The sequence below is a fragment of the Simochromis diagramma genome, unplaced genomic scaffold, assembly GCF_900408965.1.
Source record: "Simochromis diagramma unplaced genomic scaffold, fSimDia1.1 OVJJ01000603.1, whole genome shotgun sequence".
In the NCBI taxonomy this organism is placed as follows: Eukaryota; Metazoa; Chordata; class Actinopteri; order Cichliformes; family Cichlidae; genus Simochromis; species Simochromis diagramma.
The window spans coordinates 21,275,670-21,291,956 of record NW_024387414.1 but is presented as its reverse complement, the minus strand read 5'-3'; the positions used below and the strand labels follow the sequence as shown (position 1 = coordinate 21,291,956).

The following is a 16,287-nucleotide window of genomic DNA, read 5'->3' as shown; positions in this document are numbered from 1 at the left end:
TGTGTTAAAAAATCACAATGTCATGTTTGGGGAAAACACAGTGTGACGACACTCAAGCTTTTAAAGTCCCTTAATACAGAGCTTTCCGTTCAGGGAACCAGGCTTGAATGTCATAGATTTGTTCTAATGAGCCAACAGCTGATCACCTTGTGACTCCAGCAGGGACGGGGGCAGCAGGGTTACTGAAATCCAACAGAACACAAAACAAGTTTTTAAGTTGATTACTCTAGCCCCATAAGAATGCCTCTCCTAAGTTTGTATGCACAACTACAAAACACATTTAACCACATAACAATTGGCCACTTCTGAGGGTCTAAACCTTTATAGATGTCTCTTTTTAAAAAAGGTCAAGACAAAGTTCGACACAGTCATTTCTGGTTCCCCAGCAACTTCACAGTGAGCTATAGAGGTGCCCTTTCATGCACAGGTGGTCTGATGTTTTTTTAAATCTTTGGACCGAGTCAAGGTAGCTGCCCTTAATACAGTATGAGTTATATGCTAAGCCAGCTGTCTGCTGACTATAACCTTGAATCTAGCTGTCAAATACGAGAGTTTCATCAATCTTCTAACTTAATTCTCGACAGAAAAAGAAATGATGCATTCCCCAAAATGTCAAACTGATCCTTTTAAAGCAAACATCTCTCAAATGCACAGCATACAGAGCTGTTTCAGAGATCTGGTTTTGAGTAGCTGTCAGAGGGTGCTGTCAGAATGTGCAGAAACATCAAGTGCATGCAATGTGTCAACTATTTACTGCTTCAGTGGTTTTCTGCATCGAGTGCTCCATTTTGCTTTGTGCACAGTGATGACATTACAGCCCGTAGGTGAGCACACAGAGAACTAAAATGCACAGCAGCAGCATCGCAATCTCCCACCTGGTTGAGACACCACCTTCAATTCAAATTTGACCTTTGAGCCCCCAGCGATCACTGCGTAGACACTGGCGTCTTCTTTGGTAATAACTTTTATAGTGAGCGAGTGCTTGTTCCCGTCGGCTGCAATAATGTATTTGCTGTCGCTGGCAATGTCCTTTGAGTTGCACTGCCATTTTACTTTAGCGTCTGGCTTTTCGGTCTCTGCCTCAAAGATCACAGAGGACCCCTCTTCTGCCTCCTGAGTCTTTGGTTTCCTGGTAAATGCTGAAACTGGGGAGGGTGGGTTGGAAATTAAAAGCAAACCTTTGATGTGTCAATTTAACTTTCTTTCTTTAAAGCTCATATGCTGCCAGGCCAGCAGTGAACACAGATACCATCATCTCACCGACAATTCAGTGATTAGAATTTGATCATGCTGTAAAAACAGTAAATGACAAATATCTGTGAGATTTGACATTATTTAAACTTTTTTTCATCTGGGTAATTTCTCTCTGCTCAAAAAACAAAGATCATGCCCGAAGAAATTCTGAAGAAAGAACAAGACATATGGGGGCAACAATAAGTATGAATATGTCAGCAAAGCTAGAAGAGTCATGAGCTCAGCATGGCTGCCCAGGGTGAAAAATGTTGTACAGTCCACAGCACACTGGGTGGGGCTAACTGAAAACCAATAAATTTGCCTTTTGCCACTCCACACAGATCCTGTCAGAGCACAAACATCAAGTTAGAAGACAAAAATGAATTCTGGAGCACATTCTGGAACGTGAACAAGCATTAACAGTGCTGTACTGTATGTGTACAAGCTAAACACTTTTAATCTGAAAGACTGAAAAAATTTCTTCAGCAACTCTTAAGTGCTTGTCATCTTTAGAAGAAGCCTAAAAACAGGGAGCGTGACTGACATGACTGACTGACATGTTTAATGGTTTAACGGTTATGAATCGCACACTTTGTGCTGGCGTAATGCAGGCGGACAGTCTTCAGCGAGTCCTCACCAAACCACACACAAACCAAAAAAAGAAAAAAAAGCCCTCCACATGTTAACAGATGGCCCCGCAAGTATGAGTTTAAATATAGGATGCATATGTACTGGACTAATAAATGAGGCTGGCAGGCTTAAGCTGCAACAGGGGTTGCAGGTATCATAGTTGAGGGATTAGCTGGATGCTATTTTTGTGACTTTAAAGGGAGAGGAAGAATAATGTGCCCTTCTTGTCATGTTGTCAATCATCTGTACTGTTCTAATTTTCATACTGCTGTCTGGCTTTAAAGTCAAATAGACTCCCTTGAGTTTTATTTTTAGAGAATATTAGTAATTGTAAAGCTGATTAGTGGTCTTTTAAACCTAATTTCACCTTATTTTTTGGATATGTTTAGCTATTATTTCAGCTGAATCTCACGATGACCGGGTTAAATGTTGGCATTTACAGTTTAATCTCTGTTTAATTCAATCACATTAACAAGTGATTAGTGTTAAAGGTTAGGATTGAGCTGAATGCACCTTCTGCAGCCAAATGTGTTCATTTATATATTATTACAGCTTTTCTTAATGTTGTTGCTGTATTTATTCTTGTCTTTAAATGTTTGACTGAAAACAATCTTTTTGACCGCACTGTACTGATAGTAATTGTCAGTAATGTTATGGGCTCAAGACAATTTGTCCTGAACAAATCCTTGACACTAAAGGTCTTAACACACGCACACAAGCTTGGCCATTTGGGCTGCACTCTTTGTCATTGGATATGTGACATGTCAGGCTTCTCGCTCCTCAAACGGCCATTCATTTCCCACTCAAGAGCGCAAAGAAAACTGTGGAAAGTCATTTGTCAAGTTGGAATCCTGCGGGGCATTTTTGGATCAGTGAATCATTTTGTGAATGCAGTGATGCTGGAAATGTGACAGTGTCGATTTCACATCAGACGATGTTTCCACCTGCGCCGCGAGATGTGTAAGTGAGCTACTGACGTGACCAAAAAGGGCTTCAAGTTCAGAGTGTTTTCTGATGAGAAACAACAACTGCATGCACACGAATGTAGTAGGTTCTGATTTTCCCTTCCTGGCTACATGATGGCTGATAAAGCATTTTGATAAAGGCACTTGTGGCACCTTAATAAGCCATGGAATATATTTAAATTTGAGGGGATGGAAGAAGAATACTGCTAATTTACCTGGTCAACTGCATTACACATCTTTAAGCTGTACAAAGTGAACATATTGAACCACCTTTCATTTAATAATCATGAAAAGGAAGAGCTACATTTTCTTTATGTTTTCCAAATGTCATTTCTCAGTTACACAGGTTACAGTCATTGCATGGGAATAAATAAGCTTTATATTTAAAATGATGTTTTAAGTCTGTTTAGAAAACTTTTCATATAAAAACACTATGAACAAAAAACAAAGGCTGTGTCACCGTCTATAACGAAAATGATATGCAGGTATTAGGCAGGCAGTTTGGTTGTGGTTCATTGCTTAAGAGGGGTGTGGCCCATCTCAGCTTTTTCTCACATGTACTTTTTACACATGTCTTGCCATATTGTTGTTCTTCTGACTAGATATTAAGGTAGAACGTGGTAATATCACAATAAAGAGTGTATCTAAAAGTTTACAGTTATTAAGAGAACTCATATCTATGGCAAACCTTTTGATTCATGGATTAGTTTGCTCAAAGCAGGCATGTGACAGAACAGTAGGAACATTAAATAAGATGAGAAATAAATTGCTCCATCTTTGTTTGCTAAGGTAGTCGAATATGTCCACTTACTTGGTTTTTTGACTGGCTCTGGCATCCTGATCAATCTCCTCTCTTCAAATTGTGTGACTCTTTGCTCCCAAACAGTCTGCTGTCTGTCTCAACACCCCCTGCCTTTAATAGTGGGCCTCTTTCCAAAAATGCCTCCCCTCCTTCCATGAACCATCCCACCTCTTGTGCCATTTTTGCTAGTCCTAAGCCAGTGTCCGCAGACACCACTCCACTCCTGCAGCCCATTCCAGCAGTGACCCAGCCCCCACTTCCCAGCCCACCGCCTGTCACCGGTCACGTCTGACCAAGGGCTATATTTCAACCATCCTTTCCTCCAGCACCTCGGCTGAATGATAGGCCTTGAGAGGGAGGGGAAGAGATGTAACGCAGTAGTTTATATTTAGCACTTTGATTCCAAAAAAAGTCTGCTCTCCCCACATCTGTTCTGCCTCCTGTTAGCCTGTATGTCTAAGAGTTAAAACTACAAATGGATAAGGTCTTTAACTGGTCTGTGTCTTGGACACACATGCATGGCAATCTTGTTGTTTTTTTGGCAGCAACTGAGCCATGAGGTTGTCGAGCAAATACAAAGTTGCTTGATCCCTTTAGGGGCCACCGAGGTGGATCATCTGCCTCAATTTCACTCTATCTCTAGCATCTTCCTCCTTAACATGTCCTCCTTAACTACACCCATGAATCTTCACTGTGTTCTTCCTCTTTTCAGCTCCATCTTCAACATGCCGTGTTGAATATATTCACTATCCCTCCATCAAAGCCTTGTCTCTTCACCTCTAAACTGCTCACCCTGAACTGTCCCTCTGATGTACTTATTTCTAATCCTGTCTGTTCCCGTCACTCTCAATGAAAATCTTCAGCTCTGCCTCCTTTTTGTTAATGCCACATACATCATACCATAATTCTACCCCTCGAAGCATTGCTGTTACACCTTTCTCCCTGTCCTGCTTCTACAAACATTTATTCCTCTTTTCTCCACAGCATACCTCCACCTGCCCAGGTTCTCTTCCACCTGCACCCTACTCCCACTACAGATCAAAATCTCAACTGCAAACATCATAATTCAGTAATGTAATTCCACCCACACCTTGAACCCATCTGCCACTCTTACTACACACCTCACTACTCACTCACTATCCTCATGGTGCCCTGCACCACCCTCACATACTTTTCTGCCACCCCTGACTTCCTCATGCAGTACTACAGTTCCTCTCTTGCCACTCGCTTACTCTTTTCTACTGCATGCTTTCTGCAGATTCATTCAGTGATGCCCCGTCTGACCATTTCTATACTTCTTCATCAACACTCTCAAAGTAAACATCACATCTATACTTCTCTTTCTCAGCATTAAGCCATGCTGCTGCTCACTGATCATCATCTCTCTTCTTAAACTAACTCTTTCCTACATCTTTATGATATGGCTCTTCAACTTTATCCCTGTGCAGTTACTACAGCTCTGTACATCATCTTGAAAACTGGCATCAGCACACTTCCTCTCTAATCTTCTTCTTCTTTAGTGTTCAGCCTTACATACAACTCACAATTAGCCTTTTCCTTTTCAACTCAGTTTTTGCCGTATCTATACCCTCTCTGTGCTTGTGTCTCAGATTATCTCACTTTTTCTTTGTTAACATCCTCCTTTGAATAGTTTCATGTACTTGTTCTTTTCACCTCCATTCTTATATGTTACCCTGTGCTCCTCCTCTTCTTGAAGCACATTTTCACCAAGCTTTCCAAGCTCCTTAGACTTTTCACCACAGCCTTTTCCATCCTTTTCACGAAATCCACTACTATCTATCGTTCTGCATTTCTCTCTTCAGTATCATACCAACCTAACACTTCCTAATCCTTTCTGTTATCTTCACTTTCATGAACTTTGGAGTTTGTTCCAATCACCACTCTCTCCCCCCGGGGACACTATCTACCGCTTCATCCTGCTTACTCCAGAAGTCCTCTTTCTCTTCTTACTGACATCCAGCCTGTGTGGCATGCCTCAAACCCATGATTTTGTGAATCAGCCAGCTCTCTCTTTGACAGCCACAGTCCTGAAATTAAATGTTACTCCACACTTCTGCTGTTCGTTCTCTCTTGTTACCTCCTAACAGACCTTCTCTTTTTTGTCCATGCTATACTAAAGCTACCATCAGCGGCTCGCTTATTCACAAGGGTTGCCACATCGTGTAGCTCTGCATGTTTGATTTGGCAACGTTGTCACACCAGATGCCCTTCCTGATGCACCCCAAAGGGATTTGTGTCTACAAAAGGTTTATACTATATTACACTAACTATATTGTACTATACTATACTCTAATCTGGTGCTTTTATGCATCTCATGTACACAGTTCTCTTTCTCTTGCAGCTCTAAATTACTGTATTTGACTGAAGGACATTTTAACGCCTACTTGTTATTGATATTAATTATAGCTCAGCCATTGTGGGGAGCTGTTGGCTCTTGAGACACCAGGTGCTGTGGTAACTTTATATTTACATATTGCAGATTACAGTAGTAAATGTTGCAGTTTGGCTACTCCCATAATGCCAAAGACCCGTGGCCATCGTAACTAGAATGCAACTGTGAGACCAACACACAGACGCTGAGCACTTTAAATGAAAAATAACTCTCAAAGTGTTTTTCTCTGGCCCACGATGAAGCTTCAACAGTACAAGGTCAATACAATATGCCATAAAACACAGTTTCTAAATATCTAATTTCACACATTATACATATTTAAATCTGCTACCCTCAGTAACACATTACATATGTTAATATTTCACATACAGGAGCATCTATCTATGACAAAATTTGCCTTTGACATACTTGATTCTGACATGATAAATAAATTTAGTTCCTATTTTTTCAGTTAAAAAAGGATGTGTGTGGAAACGGAGAAGTCAGTGAGCATTTCATAGGTCTTCTTTAGACAGTTTGCTAAAAAATGTTTTATTCTAGAAAATGAAAAACAAATAGAGAACAAATGAACAGAGGACTACATTGCCCACTCAGTGATATAACATAAAAATTGTAGTTGTGTAACTTTCAACATAGTGGGTTCTTTATACCCTCTATGAACAGGGGAACTGGTGGCTGCGGTGTGTCAGTACACACAGGCAGATATAAGTACTTGGTGACAAGTGACTTCACCTCCTCAGCCCCATATTAACCTCATAGTTCCTCATAGTTGAACGATTATCTTTTCAGTTGTAATGAGAGATGTCACTTAATCTGTGTGTCTAACACAATTCAACTTTATATAGACTTTGTGTTTCTTCTTCTTTGTGTTTTATCTCCAGTGTTTGCCCAAATCACATCACAATTATCTTTGCAAGAAGCACAATACAGATAAGGTGATGGAAAATTTATTAACTTTGTACATGCGATTTTTAATTGTAACATACAGCGTTTCATATACGGTCTTCTAAACCATGATATGAAACCTAATATTCTGTTTTAAATATATTTTTAAAAAATCCAGTTTAAATATATACAAACAGTAGTAAAAACATTACAAGAGAACTTGTTCATGTTCAACATGACAAAGAAGTTGAATGTCATTGCTGTGGTTGAATGACATGAAGCAGAATTTAGTTTTGAAAATATATCAGATATTTCCAAACAGAATATGAACGTCTACCATATATGTGTGCACCCCCACTTAAAACTGCATAGGGGATGTCAACATGCCTACATCCACCCCACCCAAGAGAGGGCTCTGTTTCTTTTCCTTAATGCTTTTAAACAGGCAGCGAACAAGTCAAATCCCTCTCATACCAGGAGTTTGAAGAAAAGAGTCATATAGCTGCTGCTTGTACATTTAATATGAAGCTACAAAACAAAAGCAGACGTAACCTGCTGGAACTCATTGCTCCAGATTCCAAATAGCTGAAAAACAATAATCCCAGCTTGCTTTTACATTTCAGAGATGCAATGTTTATCAGAAAGTTCATCTGACTGACTTTAGTACCTTTGAAAAGAAGCAGTCAATCTGTTTACCCATGGATTTAAAGTCTTAATGTAAAAACCATGTATTTTTTTTTTTCATATTTCAGTTGCGTACACAGGAAAACTATTATACTTTCTATCAAAAAGACACAATAAACCAAAATGACAAAAAAGAAATTCTACAAGAAAAATTAAGAACAAAGATTTATGAATGTGTTTGAAAATGATGTTGTAGAGTTTGATGATCGTAGATGATTGTTCCCCGTGGCTGGTAGTGGTTTTGTGGTTTCAGAGGTGAAGTTCAACTTTATGGTTGTTTTGTACATGTTGTTTGTCTGTATTTCATTCACAAGAGTTAGGCGTCAGACAAGAGTTGCCTGCAGTTTTTGAGAGACTGAGCTAAAGTCATTAAACTGTATTACTTTAAGCCTGAAATAAACTGTAATCTGTAATAAACTGCACACTTTAAAGCTATTTTGACTAAAATGGCCCAAGGGTAGTTGTAATTAGGAATTCTTTCTAGTTCCTGATATTGACTTTGTCTGTTAGGTGTGTGTATCAAAGGTCTCTCTAAACCATGGTATCACATGACTTTCACTTCCAACTCGGGCCACCTCAACAAGGAACACCAGCAATAACAGCTTTTCAAAAGTACTCATTCACAAATTTCTATACACATTTACAAACAGCGTGTTACACATAATCGTGTTCGGCCCTGACTTTATTTTCATTGTGATCATTTGGAGTATTTTGTCTTCCAAATATTTCAGACAGACAAGCCAAACTGAGCTTTCTATGGTGATTCTTCTGTACTTATTAAACGGTCCCCCAGCATGTCTTAGAAGGAAGATTGTGGTCCATAGCTTTATGCTGCATTTACTAGTACCTTCAAAGACCCGGTCACACTGTGCAGCAGTACTCATCAGGAAGACTGATTAAATCTATACTTTTCATTATTCAGTGCTAGTATTTGAGCATTCCTCCTGCCTATATGTATGCTTTTCTGTCTAGATGACTCTTGCCCAGCACCTCATCACTAAACTGGTACGTCAGCTTCTTTTTTATCTTTTTCACCTCTCCGGTTTTGCCATAGTTGCGCAGAGCACGAGCCATCTTCTGGTAGGTCATTTTCTTGCGGTTTCCCTTCTGGATTCCCCAGCGGTGTGCGAGAGCCTCCTTGTGTTTGGAAGAAAACTGGAATGTCCCTTTATCTCTGTCCACCCACCAGATACTGTCCTTCATGTCGCCGTTCCTTAAAAGGTCCAACAGAAACTGGTACAAGCGGATCTTCTTTTTATTACCTTTAGAAACAAGAGAGTTGCATCATTAGAAGTGACATATTATAATTTTTTTGTTTTACTTACAGATTAGAAAATCTTTTATATATATATGTGAATATAAATCATAAAAGATTAAATAAAGAAATGTATAACTTTATACAAATTACACAAATTCAAAGATCGGTCACTGAGAAAATTAGAACTAAAACTGTTTCAGCAGAGCAGTAGTTGATTTTACAATATCTGTTTTATGTGCGTACAGGACACTGCAATGACTTTGCACTAAAACGCTTTTAAGTTCTTAGAAGCAATGGAAAATGTTTTTCCTGCAGATATAGCCGTCCATGATTCATCATATTTTTTACACAATCATTCTGTTGTAATGAAATGAACCTAGCTTGACGCACAGTTAACTGTATCTGAAGTAGGTTAACCAATGCTTAGATCTCACATTAATGATGCAGGAGGTCGTTCGTTAATTTATATCACTTTACACATGGCTGCCTGTAGCCATACAACAAAACTGAGGACAACTGACTTCTGTACACATCAAAAGCAAGATAAAGACACTGTTTATGCTGTATGTTATATGGGAACACAACACATATCTTTTTCTAATATCATCATACTGTAGTTTTTTGAGACATTTAAAAATCATTCGTTTGCACTCTAAGATTATTGTGACTAATTTGTTAACAAAATAATTAAATAAAAATCGAATTTATAGTTTAAAAGAGTTCTTTTTACAGCCACCTGATCGGGAGTGTAGGTGACAATTACACATGCGACCAAACTATTTACTCCTTGGACAAAATGTCTCTATAGTCAGAGAAATATGGCGTTTTTGTTTTTTTTTCTCCTTTCACTTCCACTCATACACAATCCAAAACTAAAGGAACTCTGTAAAGCCGATGGGGGGGGGGGGGGGGGAAGCATTTTACATGGTACCAGTTTAGTATGACGCACATTCACTTCCACTGAAATCCTCACCTCGGTGCTTGGTTTAAAAGAAAAAAATTCCCCCAAACAAAACAAAACACTGCATAAAGCATAAGCCACTTGACTACAGGTACTACTGACACTGGGCACCAGACACTACTCAGGTTCTGTCACATCCTAAATAATATAAAAGAGGAAGTGCACACTACTTTTGGTTAAGCCAGAGAACAATGGTCAACTGTGAAAGGATTTGGACATGATCCAGAACGTCCACTGACACTGAGATTCTGACTCTGGTGTGTGAGTCAATCCTGCTGTGTTGGAAAAAATGCCTATTCAACAAACATGCTGCTGTCTACCACTTTTATACAGAACTTGGTCACAGCAGAAAAAAATGCCCCAAAGACTGACAGATCTCTGTAGATACCTCATTAGAAGGCCAGCGAGGTAGCAAGCTTTCCCACTCTACAGACTGCATGTTTTCCAAAATCCAGGGTAGAGAGACAGAAACTTTTAACCGAACTGAACTGAATTGACCTGTTTTCAGAGTACCCCACCTCTTGCCTAGTGACAGCTGTGACAGGCTTGGTGGACGGGTGAATGAGTTGAATTGAATTCCATTCTTGGAGACCAAATTCATGATAATTCATAACAGAAAAAAAAAACCTCCCTGTCTTTTTGTGGCCAATTTCCGGAGAAGATGCAAGACCAGCAGTTGTTGTGCAACGTGTAGCTGATCCTAAAAGCGCAATTTAAGTTGTCAGCAGAACACAAAGCTGACATGTCTTATTGACAAATGTCCACTACCTAAGTGCACAGAAAGCAAAACTCATCCGTAAGTCAGACAGAGACTCTTGAAGCACCTTTGATTCATGCATGACCTAAAACGCAACAAATGAACATGCCCCTTGTCTTGGTCAACGCATTCATGGAGGAACTTGGACCACGTCCACATGGTGTTTATACAGATCAGATATTATAGAAAGTTCCTTTAGTTTCCAGGACTCAAGAACCTAAAGAAAGAGTATTGACATAGAACTTCTAGATATACAACGACCTGAGAATCTTAAGAGTGAGACTATGAATGTGAACACGGTCAGAACAGTTGGTGCTTCCTAAAGTATCCATGCTAACTGCCACAGACTGAGTACAGCAAATCTAGTTCCTTACCCAGCTCTCCTGTTGGGATATAAGAAACTCGATCTCTCAAGCACTCCTCATCAGACACCTCCAGTGGCGGACTTCGTGCCCCATGGTCCTCTTCATCAGAGCTGCGCTGGGATATATGCGGTGGATACAAGGTCCGAGGGAAGAACGTTACCTGTAGCATACAAATCAAAGTTAGTTTTAAATAAAATATTTGCAATGATTTAACTTGTAGACTATAATTTAACTATTAAATTATTTTCATCTCCAGGTTTCCCCTGAGTTGAAGTGAAACAATAATAATAATAATGAAATAATGATGTATCATTTCATAGAAAAGAGCTTCTTCTTGCGAATGATTTTAAACAATGATTAGCACCAAAGATGGCTAAAGAACGCAAAATTGCACTTAGCATTTATTGGTAAAAAAAAAAAAAAGTATACAGTACAGTACTTTCTACAAGCTGATGCAATAAAGAGCAGTTTGTAAAGCAGTTCAACTAAACTCCGCTGTAACTAAATGTGACATTTAGATACTGCCATGTTCAGAGTGGCCCAATCCAACTACCAAGGGCTACAGAACTTAATGATGTAATCCATCTTTTAATTTGTATTTGTAGCTGTACTTAATTTCCTAAGAGGTCTGCCGTTTTAATTGAGAAAAGAAATTTTCCTTGCAATGTAACATTTTTTCAAGTATGGTATTTAGCCCTTATCTTGTTTTTTCAAACACAGTTTCACATGTTTTATTTATTTAAGTATGTATGCATCTATTTATCTATTTCATGTATGTATGTGTGCATGGGTTTAGTTATAATATCATTTTTAAGCCGCATGTTTGACAGCTAAAGACTTTTGGAAAGTTTTAAACTACGATACTAATATAAAGTGCAGACAGAGATGATGGTGCCACTCTCAAATGCACTCTGTGACCACTTTATCAGAAACGCTTGTGAAATCTAAAGCCATCCGACAGCTCTGCCATAAGTATGAAAACTGAGGTCCTGAGTGGGTAGTGCTGCAAGACCACAACATATTACACTTTTAACGGTATAGCATTTCACTGCAACAGTAGAATTGTCATCTTCACAATGCCGATGTATAAGCTTGGCAAAAGTATATTTCATTGCACAGCTATTCGCTATGGTCGTTGGGTACTGTTGTACTGTACTCTATATCAAACACGTACAGTGAAGTGTGGGTTTCCACTAAGATGTTCTCACTGCAAGTGAAAGCGTAAAACAAAGTTTCTCTCTGCATGAGCTGTGATGTGTGGATGCTCCTGTGCGTGTGACAGGCAATAGTTGTCAATGTATTCATAACATCTTTTGAGGCAACGGTCGGTACGGATACCTACATGTGAATTTCCATGTGTGAACAGTGGTTTTCACATTGTACTTTCCTGTTACACTTAAATTTCTGTATCAACACCTTATCTCGCTCTGTCTCTTTTTTTTTCCAAGCACACAAACATTTTCCTCTCGTAAAAAATGGCAGATGTTTTTTTAAAAGGGAAATTTCACTCGCTAACAAGTGAAAACCGTCATGTGACCTATAGGCACACAAGCTCGGTGAGGGTTTTTTTGTGTGATTGCTAACAGCAAAAGCACAAGTTGCTCTTTATGAGGTGAGTATTTTGGTGAAGTTTAAGGTTAATCAAAAGATGTTTTACAACATGAAAAATCCCTTATGCTTTTATGCTACACGTCAGCTGTATCTGCTTGTTTCAGGACTTTACGTCTTCACACTACTGAGTGAAATGTTTATTGTTATGACATCTCTGGACTTAACATCACCTAAAATAGGGAACATGAACTTTGCATGTAGCCAAAAATGTCACTATACATGGTACATACATGGTAAGATTTGGGGAAAGTCTGTGATCTTCATCAAAACAAGTCCTTTTTATTGTGATGCACATGATCTCACATGTGCTGAAGATTGTATGTAGAATTTTTGTGGGGTTTTTTCTCCTTTGAAACATGTGAATATACAAGAAAACAGGCACACACGCACACGCTTGCATAACACAAGTTCATACTGAGGTAGGCAACAAAATGTATGGGGTTTGAAACTGACGACGCTGAAGCGGTTAGACGTACTGTTTTCCAAAACCAGAGATCTCTGTTCTAGTTCACTGGTTCATAACTGGAGGTTTGAAGCATGCAGATGTGACTTTGAGTTTAGCTGAGTCTACAGAGCCTATTCAAAGTAATTTTTCCTTTAACACTGGGAAGAAAGAAGAAAAAAGCACTAAAATAAAAGTGTTTCTTGTAACTCAAAAGATTCACTTCCTGATTTTTGTAACAGGACCTTAAAGGGCCTCAAGCTCCCGAAATCTTCTCTGTGATTTCAATAACAGCCTCGAATTATGTAGATTCTGAAGATGTCTGCATAGAACTAAAAATATATGGTGCACTGTAGCAAAATCGGCTTATGTGTCAATCAGCTGACAGATATCAGTTTCTAGTGAATGCTTTTTCCACTCCACCACAGAGAGCAGAGTATAGTTATGCTTCATACTTGCACAGTTGAATAGTGTAAATATCAGTGGCTTTAAATAGATTAAAAAAAAATAACATCAAAGTAGTTTAATGTGTTATCATACTCACTGGTGATTTCAAATAACTCATTTAGAGGAGTTGATGATGATGCACTGAAAGCCTTAGTTTAAAGTATGCACAGTGCAGACCAACAGTTTAAAGCTTGCTGGCAGCACTTGCTCTTTTCAACAGTTTCATTTGTACTTAATTATTCCCTTTAGTAGTCAGCATCACTGTCATTTTAGCCTCTGACTACTAATGACTGCTTGTGTTTTGTGGGTTTGAGGACTTACTGGTTGCTGTAACACATGGGAATGAGCCGCTAGATTTGGATCAAGCAGGTTTTCAGCTTCGTATCGTAGAGTGTCGTGTCGTAAGAGCCCAGATGGGTGGAGAGCCTGCACATTCTGGAGCTCTGTGAAGTTGCTCTCTTGGAGGTTTTCAAACTCTGCAGGGTGCACATGAGGGTGAGCATGGTAGTCCCAGTGTTCTAAATAGAGATGGTGAAAAACAGCATAATGGCCACAACCTTTTCTCTTCTTTTTGTACAGTAATAACTATTTTGCTACCACAGAATTTGTAACATGTGAAATTAGAAAAAATGGAAAGAAATTAAACCTAGTCAGACTGATTTTTAGACAAATCTAAACTCGAAAAAATGTCTGTACAAATGCACGAATGACAGTGGAGACATAATAAAAGCCACAATGTATTTCTGTGAAAATCCATATTTGGAGATATTTAAAGAAATTAAACAAACAACAAGTGGAAAACTGGCTTTCTGAAAGTGCCTGAGTTTGCATCAACAGTGTGAAATGAATAAAAGAGAATTCAGCATGAAGCTCTTTCCTGTTTGTTGCCACACTAGCATTATTACCACAGCCACTGACTGTCTTTAATTTGCAATTTTCTTTTTTACAAATTTACCCTAGTTGTTTTATTTTTAAAACTTATTTAGTTGTTTAGAAAAAAACAAAACAAAAGATAGATAAGCTAGCTTGAAAAGTACAAGTTTTTTTAAGTGTTAACACTGCAAATATGCAAATATTTTAAATGCAAAGTGCAGTCTTATCACTAATAAACAAAAAATAGTTAAAAAAGCATTTCCCACGTCAACTCTAGCACTACAACAGTAATTAATATCTGTTACCTTGATCGGTATATATTAATTTAAACATTTCTGGGTGTAGATAAAGATTTGATATCTTTTGACGCCAGGTTAGAACACATCAAAATGACAAGTGATGCCTTCACAGCCAGCCCAGTTTCAACTTGTTTTAGTGCAACATTCAAAACAGTTGATTACAAGAGAAAGTAAAGCACCTTTCTTATATTAACAAAACCCCATGGGGCGAAAGTTGTTCTATGTCTGTAGTTATAGCGGCAAAAAAGAAATGGCATCTGTTTCCTGTGTTCCAGTGTGCTCCAGCTGCACACACTGCAGTCTTTTTATGTACAACAAACCAGAAAAGTCTGCGTTACCACATTAAGCCATGGCCAAAACTTTTTTTTGAAGGATGACTAAATTATGTTTAATATCAATCTTTTTATATATTTAAAAATACAGTTTAGTTAATGACATCAGTATCTTTAAATACAATCTCCATGCTTTGTTTTTTATTTTAAAATTATTTACATTTAAATATCACCGAGTGGATTTTCACAGTCCAAACTTTTTTTCATCATTAATTTACATTAAATTTCTTTAAACAGTAAAAGATTAGAAAAAATCAACGTTGAAGTAAAACTCACCTGCCTGGCTTTCTGGATCTAGGACATAAGGATATGAATATTCTGGAATTTGATGTCTGTAGATCTCAGGGTCGTAAATTTCATCTGTGTGCTGCTGGAACAACAAAAGCAACAACAACAAAATGTATATATCATTAATGAAAAGCCTTAAGTCAATGGTGTATGTGGACTATGCAGAAAATATATCCCTTATCTGCATTTTGTCGAATGGATTTGTAAATTATTTGTAACATTTTAAACACCCGTTTAAGTCGCCTGTAAATGTATACACATTTAAATTAGCTTCAAGTGTTGCTACAATAATGACGATTTCTTTTCTCTTCTTTGTCCTACAGTTCTGAAACTCTCAGAACTTTTGAGTTTCAATTTCATGTACCTCATCGTATAATACACTCTTAGACTTTGTAAGCCCTGTATTCAAATTGTAGTAGAAACCACATTAACTCATCTAATTTTTTTAAAAAATGTATGTCATCCATTCTTAAGAGTGTTTCTCTGTTTAGTCCTGCGGTAAAAAAGGACTAGTCTGTCAGCTCTGTTTAAGTTTCAAAGTCTAGAAAGTCTCCTCGGAGTTTAGATATTTGTAATAAAAGAAATTATACTTACAGGCTGAATGAGATAGCTCTCCATTCTGTATGGATGGAACATGGATACCTCTTATCCAGGACCGACTCTCAGATGCTTTGCTGGTAAAATGCTCTCTCAACCTTTCAAAACTTTTGCGGCACCATTGCACAATGTTTCAAAATTTCCTCTCAGTCAACGAAAACCAAAAAATGTCTCCCTCTCTTATTGTATAGCACAACCTTATAACACTTACTGCTCAAACAGGCCTTTCAACTGCATCAGATAAAATTAAATAAACAAGGCCCACTGTTTAACTGTAAAATGAAAAAGGAACTTTTGACTTCTGTAAATTTAGTGTGGGTGGGAGCAATAGAGTGTGTCTGCAAAAGGTTCCTGGCCATTTGATGATTTGTCAGGGGAGACCATGAAACTTCACATTTATCAGGGTCTATATGCTGTCCCATGCCTTGGTAGCCAATCATCATCG

At 38.3% G+C, this 16,287-nt stretch overlaps 2 protein-coding genes across 16 annotated transcripts in view; both read right to left on the bottom strand.

Annotated features, from left to right (window-relative positions):
- The window catches only part of mybpc3 (myosin binding protein C3), a 37,856-nt gene extending 34,047 nt beyond the window's left edge, over positions 1-3,809 (bottom strand). For 6 of the 12 annotated variants that reach the window (XM_040010802.1, XM_040010810.1, XM_040010813.1 and 3 more), the window contains exons 1-2: positions 3,640-3,808; positions 876-1,145 (exon numbers count right to left, since the gene is read on the bottom strand). In XM_040010802.1, coding sequence (XP_039866736.1) covers positions 876-1,145; positions 3,640-3,664 — 295 coding nt within the window. In that variant the 5' untranslated portion in view covers positions 3,665-3,808. Of the gene's footprint in view, positions 1-875; positions 1,146-3,639 lie in introns of all 12 variants that reach the window. The other 6 variants (XM_040010801.1, XM_040010809.1, XM_040010803.1 and 3 more) reach the window with 3 other exon arrangements.
- Positions 3,810-6,896: 3,087 nt separating this feature from the next.
- On the bottom strand, positions 6,897-16,287 carry spi1b (Spi-1 proto-oncogene b). Of its 4 annotated transcripts, none has more exons than XM_040010821.1 (5): positions 15,840-16,287; positions 15,234-15,324; positions 13,775-13,929; positions 10,963-11,113; positions 6,897-8,874 (listed from the first exon to the last, which is right to left on the bottom strand). In XM_040010821.1, the coding sequence occupies exons 1-5, from the start codon at positions 15,879-15,881 to the stop codon at positions 8,561-8,563; spliced, it is 753 nt and encodes a 250-aa protein (XP_039866755.1). In that variant the 5' UTR covers positions 15,882-16,287; the 3' UTR covers positions 6,897-8,560. The 4 variants fall into 4 exon arrangements, with proteins under 4 accessions (XP_039866755.1, XP_039866754.1, XP_039866753.1 ...); XM_040010820.1 differs by having other exon boundaries at positions 15,234-15,327; positions 15,840-16,284; XM_040010819.1 differs by having other exon boundaries at positions 13,775-13,971; positions 15,840-16,260.